Source organism: Phyllostomus discolor, chromosome 12 (genome assembly GCF_004126475.2).
Source record: "Phyllostomus discolor isolate MPI-MPIP mPhyDis1 chromosome 12, mPhyDis1.pri.v3, whole genome shotgun sequence".
NCBI lineage: Eukaryota > Metazoa > Chordata > Mammalia > Chiroptera > Phyllostomidae > Phyllostomus > Phyllostomus discolor.
Window position 1 is genome coordinate 28,443,369 of NC_040914.2, and position 25,491 is coordinate 28,468,859.

At 46.8% G+C, this 25,491-nt stretch overlaps 4 protein-coding genes across 4 annotated transcripts in view; all 4 read left to right on the forward strand.

The window, feature by feature from the left end:
* Positions 1-24,744, forward strand: LOC114511002 (endothelial zinc finger protein induced by tumor necrosis factor alpha-like). Its single transcript, XM_036013417.1, is given in 7 exon segments — positions 1-121; positions 1,804-1,871; positions 8,983-9,109; positions 11,705-12,678; positions 23,797-24,148; positions 24,151-24,221; positions 24,223-24,744. Coding segments are annotated over 6 exon segments (1,908 nt in total). The 5' UTR covers positions 1-121; positions 1,804-1,823; the 3' UTR covers positions 24,559-24,744.
* The window catches only part of LOC114510883 (zinc finger protein 420-like), a 297,564-nt gene that overhangs the window by 99,730 nt on the left and 172,343 nt on the right, over positions 1-25,491 (forward strand). The window lies entirely within an intron of this gene.
* The window catches only part of LOC118497790 (zinc finger protein OZF-like), a 139,314-nt gene that overhangs the window by 99,719 nt on the left and 14,104 nt on the right, over positions 1-25,491 (forward strand). The gene's annotated exons all lie outside the window — the stretch shown is intronic.
* Positions 1-25,491, forward strand: part of LOC118497792 (zinc finger protein OZF-like) — a 169,689-nt gene that overhangs the window by 99,716 nt on the left and 44,482 nt on the right. The gene's annotated exons all lie outside the window — the stretch shown is intronic.

The following is a 25,491-nucleotide window of genomic DNA, read 5'->3' on the forward strand; positions in this document are numbered from 1 at the left end:
GGGAAATGTAGCAGGCCGACGCGCAAGCGCAGTACTATCTGTGTTCTAGCTATCGCCGGTCACTTTCTAGAGGTAGCCGTGTGCTTTTTGTGGGGACCAGGCTGAGGCGTGAGGACACTGGGTACGGATCTGGGCGTGGGCGTGGTCGTGGGGTTGCAGGTGATGCCTGTGTCTCGGTGTGTGTCTCTGTGTTGAAGTGAGACTCCCGGCAGGTCTCTTTGTGTCTCGTTGTGTAACATCGCGTGTGTTCGGGAAACTACAATTTTTTGCCTTTGCTCATATGTGTGTCAGCTGCCTGTCTTGACCGCTCCGGGGCCCTCAGTGTCCACATCTGTGTGCGTGTCAGCCTGTGTTTCCGTCGGCGGTGTCTCCCTGTGAGGGCGCCATCCAGGTGTTCCCCTGTGTCTGGTCTCTTCCTCTGAGCCGGTCTGTGTTTCTGATGTGAGTGTGTGTGCGTGTGGGGGTGCATCTGTTCTGTCCGAGCCTTTCCCTGTCTTTGTGCTTCTGGGCCTCTGCCTCTGGGCCTGGCTGACCTGTGTATGCGCGCTTGCGTCTGGGGTGCCCAAACTAGTGCATGCAGAAGACAGCCCTGCTGGACGGGATCTTGGATGCCACAGGACCCTGCATGCATTCTCTCTGGCTCCTGCTGGAGCCAGAGCCATTTCCTTCCACAGAGCTTCCCCCGACCCTGGGAGGGCAGGATGTGTGTGGAAGCCAGGTGTGAGGTCAAGAAAGAGGCTCAGAGACCCTACCCAGTGCTGGGCGGGGGCGGAGTTTGTTCAGGGAGTTTGTGTTGGGTGCTTGGGGTATCATTCCGGGCATTATACGGGCCTCCCAGTGATTCTAAGTAGGGAGCTTCACATTCCTATTTTGCAGATGGGGAAGCTGAGGTTCAGAGTCTTTTAAGTGAATCACCCAACTCCACACTCAGGCATGCAGGTACCAGAGCCACCACCCTAAACAGCCCACACTGGGGAAATCTTGTTTCCCCTAAGAAAAAAATGAATGGCAGGAAATGTCAGAAACCTAGGACAGAAAAGGAGGAGCAGGAGCAGCTGCACCCCTGGCTCTGCAGCCATGTATCTAGGGCCACTCTGGGTTCAGTGGTCATGAGCCCTGTGCACATGCATTTTCCAGGGCCACTGTGTCTTCCTCGCCTCCTTTTAATAAAGGAGGCGTTCGTTTAAATAAAGTAAACTTGGAGTAGTGTTTGCATTGCTGTGAGCACAAAAATAGTCCAGGCTGGATTAGATTTGCATTTTCTCTTAACTTATCAAAATAAATGATGATATTTCAAGGGCTCCTAGTGGTATAAGCTGCCCTGGGTCCACTGTTCCTGCTGGCTAAGTCAGACCCAGGGTGAGAGGGTAGAGGGTAGAGGGTCCTTTTCCTCTCTACAGGCTATTGGATTGGGTGTGTGCACAGATGTGTGCCTTGGGGGAGAGTATGTGTGTGGGTATGACATGTGCACCAACCATATGGACCCTGATGTACTCAGACCAACCCTAAACCCACCCTTATCTTCTTGGGCACACGGCTTACCTTTTGAGGCCTCAGTTTCCTCATCTATGAAATGGGTTGAGTGAAAATAATCCCAACAATGCAGGATGTCAGGAGGCTTAAATCAGGGACATTGGTCAAGGACCTTGGATGCCATAGGACCCTGCATGCATTCCCTATTAATGTGTGTGGCTGTCCTTGTCTGCCTGTCTTGCAGTGGATATGTCTGTCATGTCTGCAACTTGGGTCACACATGCACCTAATCTTTCACTGTTCCTTTTCCCCCTCTCTCCCTGTACACAGACTGCTGTGCCCAGGTCACCATGGGTACTGGAAGGATAGCCACCCAGCTGCAGACCAAGGAGTCCCTGGTGAGTCATGTCACCCTCTGGCCCCTTCTTCCTGAGAGTTATACTTCTGGACAGGGATGAGCCTTGGTCCCTGCAAAGCCCATCAGGCCCCAGGCCTCTCTTCCCATCTCCTGGGGTTTTGTCCACCCTGACTTGAGAGAGTACTGTCCTGACCTTGTCATTTTTCAACTGTAGGGGACAGGATGGCTCAGGAGTGAGCCGTCCTACCCTGAGGGATCTCAGGAGACACCTATGGGTACTTGGGATGTGGCAGGTTCAACATACTCAATGAAATGTGACAGAGGCTTCTGCAGGAAGTGCTGGATGAGGGACCTTGAGAAGTAGGCAGAGGGCACTAAATGCCCCCGGGACTGGAGGAGGTGAGGAGGAGGAGCCCTGTGGTGTGGGAATGGTTGTGGGAGGGCTCCACTGAGGAGAGCAAGTCTAACAAGACATGCTCTGCCTGGGGAGGGAAGGTGGCTGATCTCTCAAAGGAGAAGGGCCAGGAGCCTGTTCCTCAACTGGTTTTTACTGGGTTCAATTTGCATAGGAATATAGGTAAAGCTCATCAGTCATTGTCAGGCAGTAATGATCAAACGATAGGTAACATTCAAAGAAGTATGAAGGCTTATACTGAGTTACAGTCAGTTAGCTAAAGTGCTGTAAAACTTTGGGAAAGAAACTCATTTCACACTTGGACCCTTGTCAGAAAATTGAGGACCTCTCAGCAAAGCAGTTTTCACAGGATTTTATGCATTCTTTCTTAGGCCTTATTTCCCCTGGCAGGGGGGAAACACCTGTTCCTGCCCATCATTGTTTGAGGCTTAAATCAGGTGGGGGAAGAAGGCAGCCAAGATTTTAGGAGTCTTCTTGCAGACAGAATGAGAACTCAAGCTATGTCAAAGCTGAGGGGTAAAGGTCCATTACCCCCTTTTTCTATAGCCCCCCAAGTCCTTCCCTGAGGGCCCCTTCATGACCATGCCTGTCTTAGGTCATCCCTCCCTTGAGGACTCTTACCCAGCACTGGCTAACCAGTCATCTGCCCAGGGCCAAGGAGGCTGAAGTAAAAGGAGGCAGAGGCAGCGCCCCAGCCAAGAAGATAAGCTTTGTCTCCTTGGTGGCTTATGGTCCCAAGATCTCTTACTCAGCCTTACCCTGGGAAGTCACAGCTTCTAAAACCAGCTGGGTGGGTCCCAACATGTGGTGAATGTCAGTGACTGTCCTTGTGATGTTTTAGTGGGTGTCTATTTCTGGTATTTTTCTCTAAATTTCCTTCTGTGGAAGGAAAATTTGACAATAAAAAATGTATAGATGTAGCTCTGGCTGATGTAGCTCAGTGGACTGAGTGCAGACTGGGGACAAAAGGGCCACCAGTTCGCTTTCCAGTCAGGGCACGTGCCTGGGTTGCGGGCCAGGTCCCCAGTAGGGTCATGTGAGAGGCAACTACACATTGATACTTCTCCACCTGTCTTTCTCCCTTCTGTCCTCTTTCTCTAAAAATAAATAAATAAACCTTAAAAACACACACACACAGAAAAAAATATACAGATTTGGTTCAGTTGGTTAGAGGTTCATGTTCATATGCCAAGGTTGTGGGTTGATCCCTAGTCAGGACACTTTCTAGGAGCACCCAATGAATTCCTTCTGTGTGTCAAATCAGAAAATTTATATATGTGGGAGGGTAAATCTTTTTTTTTTTATTAATAGAGGAGTGTTCGTTGAGTTTTAGGGAGACAGGAAGAGTGGGGGTGGAGAGAGACACAGATGTGAGAGAGAAATTTCAGTCAGTTGCCTCGCACATGCGCTCCAAGCTGGTATAGATCCCTCAACTATTTGCTGTCTAGCACAGAGTTCCAACCAACTGAGCCACTTAGCCAGGGCTGAGCATCAATACTTGCCCTGCATTTTGCATGTTTCACTTTTTCATTTTATAAATTATGAAAGTGGAGAAACTGTGCTAAGATTTTAATTATTTTTCAGAGAGAGGAGAAGGGAGGGAGAAATATAGGGAGAGAAACATCCATGTGCAAGATAAATATTCATGGGTCTTCAGTAGCAGCAGCCCAGTTTGGTACCTGCCCACTGTGCACTCCTGTGCACTGAGTAGGAATAAACAGGACACCTTTCAGTTTTAAGCTGCTTCTCAATCCACCGAGTGACAAAAGTCACAGCTTTTTATGATTTTGGTGTTTTTTATTTTATTTTATTTTTTACTTTTTTAAAAAAGATTTTATTTATTTATTTTTAGAGAGGGAAGGGAGGCAGATAGAGAGAGAGAGAGAGAGAGAAACATCAATGTGCGGTTGCTGGGGGTTATGGCCTGCAACCCAGGCATGTACCCTGGCTGGGAATTGAACCTATGACACTTTGGTTTGCAGCCCGCGCTCAATCCACTGAGCTACGCCAGCCAGGGCCTGATTTTGGTATTTTTTCTTAAACATTCATTTATTTATTTTTAGAGAAAGGGAAGTAGAGAAATATCAATGTGTTCTTGCCTCTTGCACATCCCCAAATGGAGATCTGGCCCACAGCTGAGGCATATGCCCTGACTGGAAAATGAGCCAGCAACCTTTTTATTTGCAAGCAGGTGCTCAATGCACTGAGCCACACCAGCTGGGACTGTAAGGCTTGATTTCTAGGAATGTGTTTTGCCATTTATGGTGGGAAAATTGCTTTTATTTTATTGAGATTTTGTTTATTTTTAGAGAGAAGGGAATGGAGGATAAAGTAGGAAAGAAACATTGATCTGGGTAAATCATTGATCAGTTGCCTCCCATATGTGCCCCAACTAGGACCACAGCCCTAACCTTTGGTTGTACATACAACGCTGCAACCAGCTGAGTTGCCCAGTTCAGGGCTGCACATTTCTATAAGTGGAATCGCACAACATGTGGGTTTTTGTGTCTTGCTGCTCTCACTGTGCAGCAGGTATTTGATGTACATCTGCGTTGTAGTAGGTGTGCTCTTCAATGGCTGCATACTATGCCCTTGTGGAGGTAGACCCTGTTGTATGCACTTATCATGGGTAACTTTTGGGTTGTTTCCCCTTACTGGGTGTTATTTCTCATGCTTCTGTGAACATTCATGCATAGTTTTTGTTTGATTTCATTTCCTTTGAGTATAGGAGAGGCAATAATGGGTCCTTTGATATCAGTATATTTAACCATTTAAGGAACAATCTTCCTGTTTTCCAGTGTGGCTGCACCATGATATCTCCACTTTGACCTTCCCTGTAATCCTTGCCTTGGTTTCCTTTTACCAACTTTGTTTAGAATTTGTGGATGGTTCTTATTTCCCTGTTGTGGGCTCCTGGGGATTCAATTTCTCTTTCTTTCTTTTTTTAAAAAGATTTTATTTATTTTTAGAGAGAGGGCAAGTGAGGGAGAAATAAAGGGAGAGAAACATCAATGTGTGGTTGCAGCTGACGAGGCTCCCATTGGGGACCTGTTCCACAATGCAAGCATGAGCCTTGATTGGGAATCGAACTGGTAATCCTTTGGGTTGCAGCCTATGTTCAATCCACTGAGCAACAGCAGACAGGGCTCAAGTTCTCTTTCTTAATGTCTGTTACAGTAATTGCATTCTCATTTTTCTAAAAAGTAGTGCCTGCCCTGGCTGGGTGTCCCAGTTGGTTATGGCATCATCCCAAATACCAAAACATTGTGGATTATTTGATCCCCTGTCAGGGCACATGCATGATGTGAACATATCGATGTCTCTGTCTCTCTCTCTGACCCTGCCTTCCACTCCCTCTAAAATCAATATGTAGACCTCTGGCCAAGATGGAGGTGTAGGTAGACACACTGTGCATCCTTGCATAACCAAAAGAAGGACAACGACAAATTTAACTATAAAAAACAACTAGGACTTACAGAAAATCGGCCTGTACGGAAGTACAACAACCAAGGAGTTAAAGGAGAAACATTCATCCAGACTGGTGGAGGGGGGAGGTGGAGATGGGCAGCCGGGTGAAGAGGACTGCTGGGAAGGCAGCAGGTAGAAGACTGGGGTGGGGAAGGAGGCAGCTGGTGAACTGGGTGAGGTGGTGGCTTGTAGACTGGGCAGTCCCACATTCATGTGCAGATAAACCAGGAGGAACAACTAGGGAGTGATATAGACCACACAACCCAGGGTTCCAGCACAGGGCAATAAAGCCTCAAACCTCTGATTGAAAACACCTGTGGGGGTTGAGGTGGCAGTAGGAGAAACCCAGCCTCACAGGAGAGCTTGTTGGAGAGACCCAAAGGGTCCTAGAACCTACACAAACCACCCACGTGGGAGGCAGCCCCAGAAGGGTCCACTTTGTGGGTAGCCAGGGAAGTGAGTAGAAAGTGGCACAGAGTGGAGCAAGTGGCACTATTCCCTCTCAGACCCCTGCCCCACATACAGCGTCACAAGCCAGCAATGTGGGTTGCCCTGCCCTGGTGAACACCTAAGTCTCTGCCCCTTACTACCTAACAGGGTCACTGAGACCAAACAAACAAACAAACAAAAAAAAGGCTGAAATGAGTTCAAAGCTCCAGAAAAAATACAACTAAGTGATGAAGAGATAGCCAACCTATGAGATGCACAATTGAAAACACTGGTTATTGGGATGCTCCAGGGACTCACTGGGTACTTCAACAGTACAAAAAAGACCCAGGCAGCAATGAAGATTCCATTATGTGAAATAAAGAAAAATCTACAGGAAACCAACAATGTCAGGAAGGAAGCCAGGACTCAAATCAACAATTTGGAGCAGAAGAAAGAAAGAAACATTCAACCAGAACAGGATGAAGAAACAAGAATTCAAAAAAATGAGGAGAGCCTTAGGACCTCCAGGACATCTTTAAACATTCCAACATCCAAATCAGAGGCGTGCCAGAAGGAGAAGAGGAAGACCAATAAATTGAAAACTTACTTGAAAAAATAATGTAGGAGAACTTCTCCAATCTGGAGAACAAAGTATACTTCTAGGAAGTCCAGGAAGCTCAGAGAGTCCCAAAGAATTTGGACCCACGGAGGAACACACCAATGCACATCATAATTACATTAGCCTAGATTAAAGATAAGGAATCCTAAAAGCAGCAAGAGAACAGGAGACAGTAACCTACAAAGGAGTTACCATAAGACAATCAGCTGACTTCTCAAAAGAAACCTTGCAGGCAAGAAGGAGCTGGAAACAAGTATTTGAAGTCATGAAAGGCAAGGACCTACATCCAAGATTACTTTATCCAGCAAAACTGTCATTTATAATAGAAGAGTAGATAAAGTGCTTCTCAGATAAGGTCAAGTTGAAAGAGTTCATCACCACCTAGCCCTTATTATATGAAATGTTAAAGGGACTTATCTAAGAGAAAGCAGATCAAAATATGAACAGTAAAATGACAACAAACTCACAACTATTAACAACCAAACATAAAAAAAATACTAACTAAGCCACAACTAGAACAGGAGCAGAATCACTGAAATGAAGATCACATGGAGGGTTATCAGTGGGGAAGTAGGAGAGGGAGAGGGGTAAAAGGGACAGAGAATAAGTATCATAGATGGTAGGTATAAAATACACAGGGAGAGGTTAAGAATAGTACAGGAAATGTAGAAGCCAAATAACTTACATGTACAACCCATGGACATGAACTAAAAGGAGGGAATGCAGGTAGGAGGGGGTTTGCAGGGTGGAGGGGAATAAAGGCAGGAAGATGGGAAAACTATAATAGCATAATCAATAAAGTACATTTTAAAAAAGAAAAATAAATAAAATCAATATATATATCCTTAACTGAGGATTGGAAACAAAATAGAGCCTGATTTCAGCTCATTGGAACTGGGTGAGGTTTTTCTTGTGGCAAAGTGGTTTCTGCCATTACACAGGATTCCAAAATAGATGGAGCCCTGGAATGAGCGGCCTCAGCCATGTACCCAGAGAGCGCTCAGGGGGCTTTAGTTCACTTGGAGTAAAGTCCCATTTCAGGGGAATCTCCCAACTCTTTGGAAGAGAGGCTCTGTGTCTCACCTCCCACACTTTTTAAAAAATATTTTATGTATTTGTTTTAGAGAGAGGGGAAGGGAGGGAGAAAGAGAGGGAGAGAAACGTCAATTTGTGGTTGCCTCTCATGCACCCCCAACTGCAGATCTGGCCCACAACCCAGGCATTAGCTCTGACTGGGAATCAAACCAGTGACCCTTTGTTTCATAGTCTGGAACTCAATCCAAAGAGCCACACCAGCCAGGGCTCACTTCCCACACTTTTGTGGAGTGTGGGCACCCAGATGCCCAGGACAGACTCAGGCTTTCAGTCTCTCCCATCTGGGCTCAGAGCCTGGAGCCTGCTCAGTAAAAAATTCATTGAGGGAGTCCATTCAGGCAGGGAGACTTAGGGAAGACTTTCATCAGGAATTGTATTTAAAAAATTAAAATGAAACAAGTACAATAATAGAGGGGAACAGGAGGAAACTCTGGGTGGTTGATGAGTTTGTGACCTTGACGGTAATTTCAATGATTGTACTTACTGAGTTGGCCAAAGAGTCCATTATGTTTTTTCTGTAAAATGAAAGACACCTTTTTCATTTTCACCAGTAACTTTGTAGTGTTGGCCTCCTTAGTGCTCCAGTGTGTTGTTTAAGCCTCTGGTCTTGACCACCGGTTCCACCCAGATTCTTCCTCCATGAACCTAACCTGAGATCACCCCTTCCGTTTTCCGAGACACTCCTGAGAGCTGCTATGGCTCAGGTCCGTTATGTTGGTATTGACAGTTGAGGTTCCACAGAGGGGATTTCCTTCTCACCTGTGTGAGGTCATTGTCATTGTGGTTTTAGGTTGCAGCTCTCTGATGATGAGTGACGTTGAGCATTTTTTCAATATATATGTATTGGCCATCTGTGTATACTATTTGGTGATATGTGTGTTCACATTTTTTGTCCATTTTTTAACTGTGTTGTTTGTCTTCCTACAAACCATGCTGTAGTTTATTTTTTCTGCCTATGGAACAGCCAGTGTACTTAGGCACCAAGGACACTGAGTCCTTAGGGCCTTCAGAGCTCTACACCTTCTCGACCCCACATCAGGAGCATCCTCTGTGCCTTCTTGATCCTCCCAGCCCACCTGTCTGCATCTCCTGAGTGTGATGAGTGGTGTGCACTTCCTCTTACAGGGGTCAGTGGCGTTCAGGGATGTGATTGTGGACTTCACCCAGGAGGAGTGGCAGCAGCTGAAGCCTGCACAGAAGGACCTGTACAGGGATGTGATGATGGAAATCTACTGGAACTTGGTCTCACTGGGTAAGGGGCTGCTTCACCACATTACTCACCATGTGCCTGTCATTTCAGGATGACGTAGAAATAGAAAAGGTGCACAGATCTGACACATAGGACGTTCAGATTACTGAAAGATAAAAATAAAGTTGACAGATAGCAAAGTGGGAAAGAGTATATAGCACATATATAACAGCCAGAGGATTATAAGTATATAAAGAACTGCTACGCATAAATGAGAAAAGCACCAAATGAATGATAGAGAGATGGACCCGGCTTATCAGCATTCAGTTCTTAGATATATAAATGCATAGAGTTACACCTTACAAAGATTTTTGAACCATAGTAATCGTCAAAGGAGTACCAATTGACTTACAGAAATACCATTTTTACCTGTGAGATACACTGGTATGAAAAGAATAGTGACTCTGCCCAGGTGTGGCTCAGTTGTTTGGAGCATTTCCCAACCCAGAAGGATGCTGGTTCAATTCTGTGTCAGGATACATACCTGGGTTATGAATTTTATGCCCGATGGCACATATCCAGGAGGAAAACCAATCGACGTTTCTCACTGTAATGTTTCTCTCTTTCACTCTTTCCCCTGTCCCTCCTCACCCCCTTTCTCCCTATGTAAGCATGTCCTCAGCTGTGGTATAAAAAAAAGAAGTAATATCTTCCTGTATTATGAGGGTACAGAGAAAGGGACTGCTTATTTTAGATGCGTGATGTTGGGACAGCTCTTTGGAAAGACAGTTTGCTCTGAACCAAATTCAAATGATTCCATTGGTGGAACATATCCTTAAAAAATCTCCTGGAACTGTGTTGAGATTTTATAGGAAGAAAATTCCAGAAAAATGTCCTAGATGCCCACCTACAAGATTGTCGAAGAAATAAAGGTATACGATAATGTTGGGAATGAGAAAGGTCTTCAAAGATGAGTACTCTTAGTACTCACGGACACACAGAGATGTCTCTAATACTATGGTTCAGTAAAAACACGTTCACAATTAGTGTATATTCCCATTTCTTTACCAGCTTTTCTGGTGGTTTACCTGACCTACAATTAACTGCATATAGTTAAAGCTTATGATTTGACCCATTTTGACATTTGTATCCACCCGAGAAATCATTGTCATGATGTAGATACATCCATTAGCCCATAAAATTTTTCTTTCATTTTGCCCACCCTCCAACCTCCAGCAACCGTTGATTTTAGTTTGCTTTTAATAGAAATTTTTTTCTTCTTTTTATTTACTTTAGAGAGAGGGGAAGAGAGGGAGTGAAACGTGAATGTATGGTTGCTTCTTGGCTGTCTCCTACTGGGGACACAGCCCACAACCCAGGCATGTGACCTGACTGGGAATGGAACCAGCAACCCTTTGGTTCGCAGGCCTGCACTAAATCCACTGAACTATACTAGGCAGGGCCTATTGTAAAATTTTATATATGGAAGCATATGGCATATACATTAATTTTCCTATCTTAATTTCTTATTCTTCTCATCATTTTGTTGAGGTTCACTCAGGCCTACCATATATTTGAATGGTTCCCTTTTTTCCTTTTTATTGTTTTGAGAGAAAGATGAGAATGTGTTAGAAACATCAATCAGTGGATCCAACCTGCAGTCTTTGTGTACTCCAGTGCTCTAACCATTGAGCTAGGCATCCAATGCAATAGCTGACTTCTTTTTATTGCTGAGTAATATTCTACTTCCGGAATACCTCACCATGTGTTTATCCTTTCAATTGAAGATGAACATCAGAATTGGTTCCAGTTGTAGACTCAAGGGATAGGTATCAGTCTCTGCATGTATGTATCCAGTGATGTCTTCAATGGGGTAGGGAGGCAGCTGCTTACCACTCCTGCGTTCCTTGTTGCCACCATAGAAGGAGGGCTACATATAGCAGCATCTTCCCCTTTTTAATGTGATTTTTGTGTAAGATCTCACAGTTTCTAAGTGTTTGGATGAACTTTAAAGGGCATGTGCAGAGTCTGGACTTAGGGCAGCCCCCTAGGCTTTAAACAGAAATAGAGGATCCCATGGGACAAGGCACAACATGCTTGAAGCGCTTGGTCACCAGGGAGGAATTAGTGTGCTGAGGGGAGGTGTGAGGAGCCAGCCCAAGGGCAAGGCCACTCCTGGGCAGTGTAGGAATTTGGGAGCTTCAGTGGCACATGGGGAGGCAGAGCACAAGCACTACAGGCACAGGGAATCAGCTTACTTTATCTTCAGTAATAATAGGCAATATTTTGAGAAATACAGCTCTCTGTGGACATGCAGGAAAAAGCCTGGAAGAAAGGAGCCAGGTGCAGTGAACCCTCCATGGGGGTGTGGGATTATTTGATGTGCTCCTCCAGGCCTGTTTTCTTCTGTCTCTTCAGGGTTTCCTCCCAGCACTCATCTGTGCTGGCTGCCTTTGCACCCACTCCCAATCAGGCCTCTCTCTCTCTCTGCTCACCTCCCGACAACTCACTATCTCAGATCACAGCTTTTCTTCTCCCTCTGTGCCCATGACAGGCTGTCCCCTACTCTGAAGCTGCATGTTGTGGTATCTTGGGGACATCCTCCCTTCCAGTGTTGTTAACTACATGTGTGTTGTCATCTCTTTCCCCTCCCCTCAGACTTGGAGACTGAAGGGGACATGAATGAACCAGACCCAGAGAAGGACTCTTGGGAAGACAGAACATCCATTGTGGTGGTGGAAGGACTTATGAGGAATGGAGCTCAGGGTTATGCCTGTGAAAAAGCAGGGATACAGGGATGCAGGGTGGGGCAACAACACAGGAGCACGGGGACCTGTCAAAGGCATTTGGACATGTCCCCAGTGTTAGCTCCTGAGTGTTGTGAATTTAATGCATTCATCCACCAGAGCCCCATTGCAGCCTCACCAAGAGGAGCAGAGTCACACTGTTTCACCATGTGTGGGAAGAACTCAGGTACTTCCAGCCTCAGTCCTCCCTCCCAACTTTGTACAGAGATGACATACAAGTGGGGACACTGTGACAAGGGTTTCAGCTATAGTTCATCCCTGGGGAAACACCAACAAATCCACACTGGGGAGAAGCCATATATGTGTGGGGTGTGCAGCAAGTCCTTTAGCCAGGAGGATAACCTCATCCTACACCAGAGGACGCACACCAGGGAGAAGCCATATGTGTGCAGGGAGTGCGGCAAGGCATTCAGATGGAATAGTCACTTCATCAAGCATCTGAGCATGCACTCCGGGGAGATGCAGTACACGTGTGGGGATTGTGGCAAGGTCTTCAGGAAGAGAAAGTACCTTGTCCAGCATGAGAGGACACACACTGGGGAGAAGCCATATGTGTGTGTGGACTGTGGAAAGGCATTCAGTAAGAAATCAAGCCTCAATTTGCATCAGCGGATGCACACCGGGGAGAAACCATACTCATGTGGGGACTGTGGTAAGGCCTTCACACAAAAATCAATCCTATGTGTGCATCAAAGGACACACACTGGAGAGAAGCCTTATGCTTGCAGGGTCTGTGGTAAGGCCTTCAGAGAGAATAGGCACCTCATCGAGCATCAGAGGTTGCACACTGGAGAGAAGCCATATGTGTGTGGGGACTGCGGCAAAGTCTTCAGCAGGAAATCGACTCAGTATGCCCATCAAAGGACACATACCAGAGAGAAGCCACACGTGTGTGGGGATTGTGGCAAGGGCTTCAGCAGGAAAGGGTACCTCGTTCTGCATGAGGGTACGCATACTGGGAAGAAGCCATATGTGTGCAGAGACTGTGGCAAGGCCTTCACTGCGAATGGCAGCCTCATGGTGCATCAGAGGATGCACACTGGGGAGAAGCCTTACACGTGCAGTGACTGCGGCAAGGCTTTCAGTCGGAGAAGGTACCTCATCCTGCATGAGATGACACACACTGGGCAGAAGCCGTACTCCTGTGGGGACTGCAGCAAAGCCTTCAGCCAGAAATGGAGCCTCTATGTGCATCAGAGGACGCACAGTGGGGAGAAGCCGTACACGTGTGGTGTGTGCGGCAAGGCCTTCAGCCAAAAATCGAACCTGATTGTGCATCAAAGGACACATAGCAAGGAGAAGACATGCACGTGAGGGGAGTGCGACAAGGCAGTTCACAAGAACTCCTTTCAGGCAGCACAGGCGCCAGCCCCAGGTAGTAGCGCTGCCAGTGCTCCATCTGAGAGGACTTCATGACACACTCCTCCCTGCAGAATATCCTGACCAGTCCCCCTGTGGAGAAGTTTTGTAAGTGCAGCCAGTGCAGGAAAGCCTTCATCAGGAACCTCCCCCACATGCACAGGAGGATCTTGTGGGAGACAAGCCATATCAGTGTGGCAAGTGCAGGAAAATGTTCAGCAGGAATTTCTACCTCACATGACACATAGCAGGGAACTGGGGGATCTTAGAATCCATACTCGACTGGTAGGTCCTGAGCCCATGGGCCGGCACCAGACTTGCTACTGGAGCCCACGGGTGGGATGCAAGAGAAATCCTGACCAGACTTGTCTTAGGAATATGGGTGGTGAGGACAGGCCACAGAATTCTCAACATTTGCTTCCCCAGCAGCTGTAGGACCTGGTGCAAAGCAAGCCCCCCTGCAGGTACAGTATCTGGGAGGGTGGCCAGTGGCACTGTGTCTCTGGTTTTCATCTCCTGTAGAGTAAAACGGAAGTGAGGAAAGAGAAAGGAAGGCGTGGAGGTGGATCCATGGGGGCATTGTTACTTTGTGACAAGTGCCTGGATCTTGTCTAGAGGTCAAGTTGTCACATCTGTGCGTGTCTTCATTTACCCCACACCCAGCCCCCAGTTTCCCTGCAACAGTAGAAGGTGTCAAGTTTTGTATAAGGGGAAGAAACATTTTTCTTGGCAGCTGAATGAACAATAATTGCATCAGAAGGCATAGTTTTTCTTAAGGGTCTGTTAATTTTTTTAAATAGAAGTTTACATTAATGGAGACCAACGTCATTTTAAACAGTCATAAGGTGCAATAGGTACATGTACAAGTTGTCCTGCCAAAATAAGTGTGAACGCTTAGGGGGAGGGGATCCAAATACCCGCCAGGAACCCCAGGAACCCAGCAAGCCTGCCCAAGGTATGAAGCCATCTGCCCCTCCCAGTCTGGCATTCTTGGCTTGGGAATGGTCAGACCAGGTGGCAGGGCCCAGACCTTCAGTAGCAGAGATGGGGAAAGTGGCTGTTCTGCTGAAACCCACCCTTTTGGTCCCCTCCCTGCAGGGCTATTTGTTACAGGAGAAAAATCCTCTCTCACATGATAGAGTGTCCTGACTCCCTTGTGCAACCAGAATTCCTGTGAAAATAAAGTGCCTTCAGTCAGGCAGGGGCATTACCTTGTCTGTGCCTCACCCACAGCCTAGGTCATGGTGTACTTAATATCTCATTGATGTTGATAGTGACCTATTACCAATAATAAATAGCAAACAATATAAGAATGGTACTCTGAACAATAAAGCAATATGTAAAGCATTTATTAATACATGGGTAGCTATTAACTATTTTGTACAGGTTGTTCTTTGAGATGATTCTGTGAACGTGGGTAAATGGCTGCTGACTGGGCCCTGTGGCTTAGCACCCACCTGGTTGTCACCAAAAGGGTACAAGCTGGTGGTGATCAATACTTAGACTCTCACCCACTTCTGTATAGTTGCTAATTACTGAAATGCCCCAGTGGGACAGACAGCACAATGTGCTTACCCACCTGACCTGAAACTGAGCCCCTGCTGGTGGTTCAGTTAGTGAAGCATTGTTCGCGTAAGGCAAGGTTGCAGTTTAATCACTGGTCAGGCGCCTACAAGAATAAAACAATGAATCATTTAATGAGTGGGGTCAGTTTATTGGGCGTTCCTACACCGGAAACTGGTTTAGAAAGGGGAAGGGAAGAAGAGGGGGAGAGAAACACCAGTGTGGTTGCCTAGCCGGCTACCTGGGGATGTGCCGTGATTGGGAATCGAACCAGTGACCCTTCAGTTCGCAGGCCAGCAGTCTATGCACTGAGCCACACCAGCCAGGGGTACAAATTTTCTGTAAATCAGCACGACTATCGGTACCCACGACTATCGGTACCCGTCTCTGGATGCGGGAGGTCTGTAGAGGGGGTACAACGTCCTTTACTGCCTGCTGTCCTTTACTGCCTGCACCGTCATCCCTACATTCCTCAGTTTCTCCCTGCTCTCCAGCACGATGAGCTCCCAGTACCTCCGGCGTACCGCCACGCACCCCTGTCTAGCTTTCCTCCCACACACCCTCTCCACATCCCGCTCCTCCTTGGCCCCATCCTGCCCCATACTTTTTCTTCCGCTCCCCGATCCACCAGGGTTTATTGTCTCAGACACCACGGATCTCTCGCGAAACCCGCCTTCTTGCCCTTGTGCCGCAGGGGCTTCTGGGACAAGGAGCCTCAGGACCAGCCCTCAGGCTCTGGTCAGCACTGCAGCTCACACTTTGAGGGAAGCCAGGTGAGGGTGAGACGTTGGCGCGCGGGGTTCTGGGAAATGTAGTAGGACGTTCTGTGCAGGCTCAGTGATATCGGTAGGTTCTAAGAGACGCTGCACAGGTTCTTGAGCCAGCTGCGTGGTCTTTGTGAGGATCAGGCTAAGGCGTGAGGACACTGGGTGGGGATCAGGGTGGGGTCGTGGGGTTGAAGGTGATGCCTGTGACTCTGTGTGTGTCTGTGTTGAAGTGAGACTCCCAGGAAGTCTCTGTGTCTCGTTGTGTAACACCGCGTGTGTTCGGGAGGCTACAGTTTTTCTCCTTTGCTCGTGTGTGCGTCAGCTGCCTGTCTTGGCCTCTGCGGTGCCTTCAGTGTTCACATCTGTGTGTGTCAGCCTTTGTTTCTGTCGGCGGTGTCTCTCTGTAAGGGCGCCATCCAGGTGGCCATATGTGTCTGGTCTCTTCCTGTAAGTCTTCCTGTGTTTCTGATGTGAATGTGTGGGGGTGTGTCTGTTCTGTCCGAGCCTTTCCCCGTCTTTGTGCGTCTGGGCCTCTGCCTCTGGGCCTGGCTGATGTCTGTGTGTGTGTGCGCGTGCGCGTCTGGGGTGCCCTAGGTAGAGCGTGCAGAAGACGACCCAGCTGGATGGGAGGGCCTGGCAAATCTGTCTCCCTGCTGGAGCCAGAGCCATTTCCTTCCTCAGAGCTTCCCCTGGCCCTGGGAGGGCAGGATGTGTGTGGAAGTCAGGTGTGAGGTCAAGAAAGAGGCTCAGAGACCCTACCCAATGCTGATGTGGGGGGGTGGGATTTGTTCAGGGAGTGTGTGTTGGGTGCTTGGGGTATCATTCTGGGCATCATACAGGCCTCCCAGTGACTCTTAAGTAGGGACCCTCACATTCCCATTCTTCAGATGGGGAAACTGAGGTTCAGAGCCTTTTAAATTAATCACCCAACTCCACACCCAGCCATCCAGGTACCAGAGCCACCACCCTAAACACCCCATACTGGGAAATTCTTATTTCCTCTTAGAAACAATGTATGGCAGGAAATGTCAGAAACCTAGGACAGAAAAGGAGGAGCAGGAGCAGCTGCCACCCCTGGCTCTGCAGCCACCTATCTATGGCCACTCTGGGTTCAGTGGTCACCAACCCTGTGCACATGCTATTTCCAGGGCCACTGTGCCTTCCTGGCCTCCTTTTAAATAAAGGAAACTTGGAGTAGTGTTTGCATTCCCATGAGCACAAAAATAGTGCAGGCTGGAATAGATATGCATTTTCTCTTAACTTACCAAAAGAAATGATGATATTTCAAGTGCTCCCAGTGGTAAAGCTTCCATGTGCTCACTGTGCATGCTGGGGAAGTCAGACCCAGGGTTAGGGATAGAGGGTCTCTTTCCTCTTGACAGGTTATTGGATTCGGTGTGTGCAGAAGTGTGTTCCTTGGGGAAGTGTATGTGTGTGCACATGGACCCAGATGTACTCAGCCCAACCCTAATCCCACCCTTATCTTCTTGGTCATATGGCTTATCTTTTGGGGGCCTCAGTTTTCTCATCTGTGAAATGGGGTCATTGAAAATAACCCCAACAATGCAGGATGTCAGGATGATTATATCAGGGACGTTAGTGGAGGGCCTTGGATGCCATAGGCCACCTGCATGCATTCACTATTAATGTGTGTGGCTGTCCTTATCTGCCTGTCTTGTAGTGTGTGTGTTTGTCATGTCTGCACTGTGGGTCACACATGTACCTAATCTCTCACTGTGCCTTTTTCTCTCCCTGCTCACAGCTGCCTGTGCCCAGGTCACAACGTGCACTGGAAGGATGGCCATGCAGCTGCAGGCCAAGAAAGCCCTAGTGAGTCATGCCACCCTCTGGCTACTTCCTTAATGCTATGCTTCTGGGCAGGGATAACCCTTGCTCCCCCAAACTCCATGAAGCCCCAGGCCCCTCTCCCCGTCTCCTGGGGTTGTGTCCACCCTCAGTTGGGAGAGTACTGTTCTGTCATTGGTATTTTTGAACTGCAGAGGACTGGATGGCTCAGGAGTGAGCTGTCTTACCCTGAGGGATCTTAGGAGACACCTGTGGGCACTTGGGGTGTGCCAGCTTCAACATATTCAGTGAATTGTGACAGAGGCCTCTGGCAAGAAGTGCTGGATGAAGGACCTTGAGAAGTAGGCAGGGGGCACTACATGCCCCAGGTACTAGAGGAGGAAGGGAAGAGGACATGTGTGGTGAGGGAGTGGTGAATGACCTTGACTGTCCTTGTGATGTTTTAGTGGGTATGTATTTGTGGTATTTTTCTCTAAATTTCCTTCTATGAAAGAAAAACTCACAATAAAAAATGTACAGATGTGGCTCAGTTGGTTAGAGTTTCATTTTGATGTACCATGGTTGTTGGTTTGATCCCTGGTCAGAACACTTTCTAGAAGCAACAAATTACTTCATCAATAAGTGGAACAACATCTCTCCTGTCTGTCAATTCAGCAAATATATATATAAATGTATGTATATATATGTATATACACATATACGTAAATATATATACACACACACATATATATACATATATATATGTTGGGGTAAATCTTTTTTTTAGTCAACAGAGGATATGTTCATTGAGTTTTAGGGAAACAGGAAGAGAGGGAGAAAGACACAGATGTGAGATAGAAATTTTGATCGGTTCCCTCCCACATGCTCTCCAAGCTGGTATAGAACTTGCAACTATTTGATATGTAGCACAGAGTCCAACCAACTGAGCCACATGGCCAGGGCTGGGCATCAGTACTTGCCCTGTGATTTTTATGATTTATTTTTCATTTTTTTAAATTATGAAAGTGGAGCAACTGTGTAAAGATTTTAATTATTTTTCAGAGAGAGAAGAAGGTTGGGAGAATATTGGAAGAGAAACATTGTTGTGCCAGATAAATATTGATGGGCTGTCTCTAGCAGCAGCCCAATGTGATATCTGGCCTGCTGCCCAATGATGTGCACTGATTCAGAATCAAACAGTACACCTTTCTGTTGTACACTGCTTCTTAATCCACTGAGTGACAACAGCCAGGGCTTTTTATAATTTCGTACTTTTTGTTTTATAACATTTTATTTAGATTATTTTTAGAGAAAAGGAGGTAGAGAAATATCAATGTGTGGTTGCCTTCTGTGCACCTTCAACTGGGGACCTGGCCCACAACTGAGGCGTGTGCCCTGACTGGGAAATGAACTGGCAACCCTTTGGTCTGCAGGCAGGTGCTCAATGCACAGCCACACCAGCTGGGACTGTGAGGCTTGATTTTTAAGAATGTTTTTTGCCACTCATGGTGGGCAAATTATTTTTATTTTATTAAAATTTTTTTTAGCCCTGGCTGGCGTAGCTCGGTGGATTGAGCACGGGCTGGGAACCAAAGTGTCCCAGGTTCGATTTCCAGCTAGGGTACATTCCTGGGTTGCAGGCCATAACCCCCAGCAACCGCACATTGATGTTTCTCTTCTCTCTCTCTCTCTTTCTCTCTCTCTCCCCCTTCCCTCCCTAAAAATAAATAAATAAAATCTTTAAAAAAAATTTTTTTTTTGGAGAGAAGAGAATGGAGACAAAATTTGAAAGAAACATGGATGTGAGTAAATCATTGATCTTTAGTGCACTTTGAGGGAAATTCCATTTTAGGTGAATCTCTTAACCCTTCTGAAGAGGGGCCCTTTGTCTCACCTTACACACTTTTCTTTTAAAGATTTTATTTATTTGTTTTTAGAGAAAGGGGAAGGGAGGGAGAAAGAGAGGGAGAGAAATGTCCATCTGTGGTTGCCTCTCATGCACCCCCAACTGGGGATCTGGCCTGCAACCTAGACATTAGCCCTGACTGGGAATCAAACCAGTGACCCTTTGTTTCACAGTCTGACACTCAGTCCACTGAGCCACACCAGTCAGGGCTCACTTCCCACACTTTTACTGTAGAGTGTGGGCACCCAGATGCCCAGGACAGACTCAGGCTTTCAGTCTCTCCCATCTGGGCTCAGTGCCTGGAGGCTGCTCAGTAAAAAATTCATTGAGTGAGTCCATTCAGGCAGGGAGACTAAGGGAAGACTTTCATAAGGAGTTCTATTTAAGAAGTTAAAATGAAATAAGTGCAATAATAAAGGGGGACAGGAGGAAACTGTGGGATGTGGTGGATGAGTTTGTGACCTCGATGGTAATTTCAATAGATTATACTTACTGGGTTGGTGAATAAGTTTGTTATGTTTTTTCTGTAAAGTAAAAGACACATTTTTTCATTTTCACTAGTAACTTTGTTGTTTGGATATTTTGACATCGGCATCCTCAGTGCTCCAGTGTGTTGTTTAAGCCTTAGGTCTTGACCCACCAGATCCACCCAGAATCTTCCGTCATGGACCTAACCTGAGATCATCCCTTCTGATTTCTGAGACACCCCTGAGAGCTGCCACTGTTCAGGCACCTGTAGCGATGGTATTGACAAATCTCAACAGGGTCCGTAGCAGGGGTTTCTGTCTAATATGTGTGAGGTGATATGACATTGTGGTTTTAGTTTGCAGCTCTCTGATGATGGGTGTCATTGAGCATTTTTTCATATATACATTGGTCACTTGTGTGTTGTTTGCCTTCCTGTGAACAGAGCCATAGTTTATTTGTCTGTTTATGGTCTACCCAGTGTACTTAGGCCCTAAGCACACTGAGTCCTTAGAGCCTTCAGAGCTCCACACCTTCTCCACCCCACATCAGGAGCATCCTGTGTGCCTTCTTGATCCTCCCAGCCCACCTGGCTGCGTCTCCTGAGTGTGATGAGTGGTGTGCACTTCCTCTTACAGGGGTCAGTGGCATTCAGGGATGTGATTGTGGACTTCACCCAGGAGGAGTGGCAGCAGCTGAAGCCTGCACAGAAGGACCTGTACAGGGATGTGATGATGGAAATCTACTGGAACTTGGTCTCACTGGGTAAGGGGCTGCTTCACTACATTACTCACCATGTGCCTGTCACTTCAGGATGACACAGAAATAGAAAATGTGGATAAATCCGACATATAGGACATTCAGATTACTGGAACCTAAAAATGAACTTGATAGATGATGAGGTGGGAAAGAGTATATAGCGCATATATAACAGTCAGGATTGTAACTATATATAGAACTGCTACACATAAATGAGAAAAGCACCAAATGAATGATAGAGAGATGGACCTGGCTTATCAGCATTCAGTTCTCAGATATACAAATGCATGGAGTTACACTTTAACTTTACAAAGATTTTTGAACCATAGTAATCGTCAAAGGAGTACCAATTGACTTACAGAAATACCATTTTTACCTATGAGGTACACTGATATGAAAAGAATAGTGGCCCTGCCCAGGTGTGGCTCAGTTGTTTGGAGCATTTCCCAACCCAGAAGGATGCGGGTTCAATTCCGTGTTAGGATACACACCTGGGTTGTGAGTTTGATCGCACATGGCACATACCCAGGAGAAAAACCAGTCAATGTTTCTCACCCTAATGAATGTTTCTCTCTCTGTCACTCTTTTCCCTTGTCCCTCCCCACCCCCTTCCTCCCTATGTAAGACTGTCCTCAGCTGTGGTATAAAAAAGAAGTAATATCTTCCTATATTATGAAGGTACAGAGAAAGGGACTGCTTTTTTTAGATGCGTGATGTTGGGACAGCTCTTTGGAAAGACAGTTTGTTCTGAACCAAATTCAAATGATTCCACTTGTGGAATATTTTGTTAAAAAATCTCCTGTAAGTGTGCCAAAATTTTATAGGAAGAAAATACCAGAGAAATGCCCTAGATGCCCACCTACAAGATTGTCAAAGAAATAAAGGTATACGATAATGTTGGGAATGAGAAAGGTCTTCAAAGATGAGTACTCTTAGTACTCCCTGACACACAGAGATGTCCCTAATACTGTGGTTCAGTAAAAACACTAACTTTCACAATTAATGTATATTCCCATTTCTTTACCAGCTTTTCTGGTGATTATCTGACCTACAATTAACTGCATATAATGAAAGCTTATGATTTGACCCATTTTGACATTTATATCCACCCGAGAAATCATTGTCATGATGTAGATATGTCCATTAGCCCAAAAAGTTTTTCTTTCATTTTGCCTACCCTCCAATCTCCAGCAACCATTGTGATATAGTTTGCCTTTTCTACAATTTTTTTCTCATATTTTATTTATTTTTAGAGAGAGGGAGAGAGAGGGGAAGAGAGGGAGAGAAACATGAACGTGTGTTTGCCTCTTGTGCACCCACTACCAAGGACTCAGCCCACACCCAGCTATGTGCCTCAATTGGGAATTGAACTGGCACCCTTTAGTTCACAGGCCCGTGCTCAGTCCTTTGAGCTACAGTTCCCAGGGCCTAGTTTAGAATTTTATATATGGAGTCATATGACACATATTGCTTATTTTTTTATCTTGATTTCTTACCCTTCTCACTTTTCTTTGAGGTTCACTTACATCTACTATATATATATATATGAATCATTCCCTTTCTTTTTTTTGCTGTTTCTTTTTTACTGTTTTGAGAGAGTGATGAGAATGTGTTAGAAACATCAATCAGTTATGTACAGTACAAGCCCCGAACTTGGATCCAATCCGCAATATTGGTGGACTTGACAACATTCTAAACAGCTGAGCTAGGCACCCAATGCAATAGCTGACTTCTTATTGCTGAGTAATATTCTCCTTCTGAGATACATCACCATGTGTTTATCCTTTCACTTGACGATGAATGTCAGGATTGTTTCCAGTTCTAGACTCAAGGGAATGGTCTCAATCTCAGGGTTTCTGTGGCCACTGAGGTCTTTAGTGGGGTAGGGAGACAGCTGCTTATCACTCTTGCGTTCTTGTTATTTCCTAGGTAGGAGGGCTACATGTAGCAGGATCTTCTCTTTTTTTTTTATGTGATTTTTTTGTGTAAGATCTCACAGTTTTTAAGTATTTGGATTAACCTTAAAGTGCATATGCAGAGTCTGGACCTCAGGACAGCCACCTTGTCTGGAAACAGAGATTGAGGAACCCATGGAACAAGGCATAACAAGCTGGGAGCAGGTGTGGTCCACAGGGAAGGGTTAGTGTACTAAGTGGAGGGGAGAGGAGGCAGCCCAAGGGCCAGGTCACTGGTGGGCAGTGTGGGCATGTGGGAGCTTCCTTGGCACATGGGAACACAGAGGACAACCAGCACAGCCATAGGAGAATCAACTCTTATTTTATCCTTAGTAATAACAGGCAATGCTTTGAGAAGCACAGCTGTCTGGGGAGGTGCAGGACCAGGATTGGAAGCAAGGAGCCAGGTACAGTGAACCAACCCTGGGTGTGTGGGGTCATTAGATACTCTACTCCAAGCCTGTTTTCTTCCTCTGTCTCTTCTGGATCTTTCTTCACAGCCCTGAGCTGTGGTGGCCGCCTTCGCACCCACTGCTTATCAAGCCTTTCTCGCTCTGTGCTGACCTCCCTATAACTCACTGTCTCAGATCACAGCTTCCCTTCTCCCTCTGTCCCCATGACTGGTTGTTTCCTACTCTGCAACAGTATCTTGTCATATCTTGTTAACATCCTCCCTCCCAGTGTGGTTAATTGCATGCCTTTTGTCATCTCTTTCCCCTTCCCCTCAGATGTGGAGACTGAACAGAACATCAATGAACTGGGCCCAGAGAAAGACTCTTGGGAAGATAGACCATCCATTGTGGTGGTGGTGGAAGGACTCATGAAGAATGGAGCCTGTGGTTACTCCTGTGAGAAAGCGGGGATACAGGGCGACAGGGTGGGGCATCTACACAGGCACATGGGGACCTGTCTGGAGCATTTGGACATGTCTCAAGTGTTAGCCACTGAATGTTGTGCATTTAAAGCATTCATCCACCAGAGCCCCATGCCGGCCCCACCAAGAGTGGAAGGACCAAGAGGAGAGGGGACACACTGTTTTACTATGTGTGGGAGGAACTCAGGTACTTCTCGCTGCAGTCCTCCCTCCCAACTTTGTGCAGAGAAGACATACAAGTGGGGACACTGTGACAAGGATTTCAGCTATAGTTCATCCCTGGGGAAATACCAACAAATCCACACTGGGGAGAAGCCATATATGTGCGGGATGTGCAGCATGTCCTTTAGCCAGGAGGATAACCTCATCCTACACCAGAGGACCCACACCAGGGAGAAGCCATATGTGTGCAGGGAGTGTGGCAAGGCGTTCAGATGGAATAGTCACTTCTTCAAGCATCTGAGCATGCACTCCAGGGAGATGCAGTACACGTGCGGGGATTGTGGCAAGGCCTTCAGGAAGAGAAAGTACCTTGTCCAGCATGAGAGGACACACACTGGGGAGAAACCATATGTGTGTGTGGACTGTGGGAAGGCATTCAGTCAGAAATTGAGACTTAATTTGCATGAGCGGAAACACACTGGGGAGAAGCCATATATGTGCAAGGACTGCAGCAAGGCCTTCAGTAAGAACTCGAGCCTCAATTTGCATGAGAGGACTCACACTGGGGAGAAGCCTTATGCGTGCAGCGTCTGTGATAAAGCCTTCAGGGAGAATAGGCACCGCAGGCAGCATCAGAGGTTGCACACAGGAGAGAAGCCATACATGTGCGGGGACTGTGGGAAGGCCTTCACTGTGAACAGCACCTCATGGTGCATCAGAGGATGCACACCAGGGAGAAGCCTCACACGTGTAACGACTGCAGCAAGGCCTTCAGCTGGAAAAGGGTACCTTGTCCTACATGAGAGGACGCACACTGGGAAGAAGCCATGTGTGTGTGTGGACTGTGGCCAGGCCTTCACTGCAAACAGCACCGTCATCTTGCATCAGAGGATGCACACTGGGGAGAAGCCTTACATGTGTAACAACTGCAGCAAGGCCTTCAGCTGGAAAAGTTACCTCATTGTGCATGAGATGATGCACACTGGGGAGAAGCCGTACTCCCGTGGGGTCTTCAGCAAAGCCTTCAGCCAGAAGTGGAACCTCTATATGCATCAGAGGATGCACACTGGGGAGAAGCCATACATTGTGGAGACTGCAACAAGGCCTTGAGAGATAATAGGTACCTCATGGAGCATCAGAGGACGCATAGTGTGGAGACTGCGGCAAGGCCTTCAGAGAGAATAGGCACCTTATCAAGCATCAGATGATGCACAGCGGGGAGAAGCTATATGTGTGCGGGGACTGTGGCAAGACCTTCAGAGAGAACAGGCGCCTCATTGACCATCAGAGGATGCACACCGGCAAAAAGCCGTACAGGTATGTGGACTGTGGCAAGGCCTTCAGCTGTAAGTGTAGCCTCGTTAAGCATAACAGGACGCACACTGGAGAGAAGTTGTATGTGTGTGGGTACTGCAGCAAGGCCTTCAGCAGGAAGTGGTATCTCACTGGGCATCAGAGCATGCACACCGGTGAGAAGCCATATTTATGTGGGAAGTATGGCAAGGCTTTCAGCTGGAAATCTATCCTCACTGTGCATAAGAGGACGCACACTGGGGCAAAGCCATATGTGTGCTGGGACTGTGGCAAGGCCTTCAGCCAAAAATCAAACCTCACTGTGCATCAAAGGACACATACCAAGGAGGAGCCATACACGTGAGGGTAGTCTGGCAAGGCATTTAGCAAGAACTCCTCATTCAGGCAGCACAGGCACCAGACACTAGGAAATAGCATTGCTAGTGCTCCATCTGCCAGAAGGACTTCATAACATTCTCATCCCTACAGAATATCCTCACCAGATCCCTGTGGAGAAGCTTTATAAGTGCAGCCAATGTGTACAAAGCTTCATAAGGAACCTTTGCTCCCTGTTCACAGGAGGGTGGTTTGGGAGACAAGCCCTATAAGAATGGTAAGTATAGGAAAACCTTCAGCAGGAATTTCTGCCTCACGTTGCACATAGCATGGAATTGGGGGATCTTAGAATCCAAACCCAACTGGTGGGTCCCGAGCCCATGGGCCAGTGCCAGGCTTGGTATTGGAGCCCAC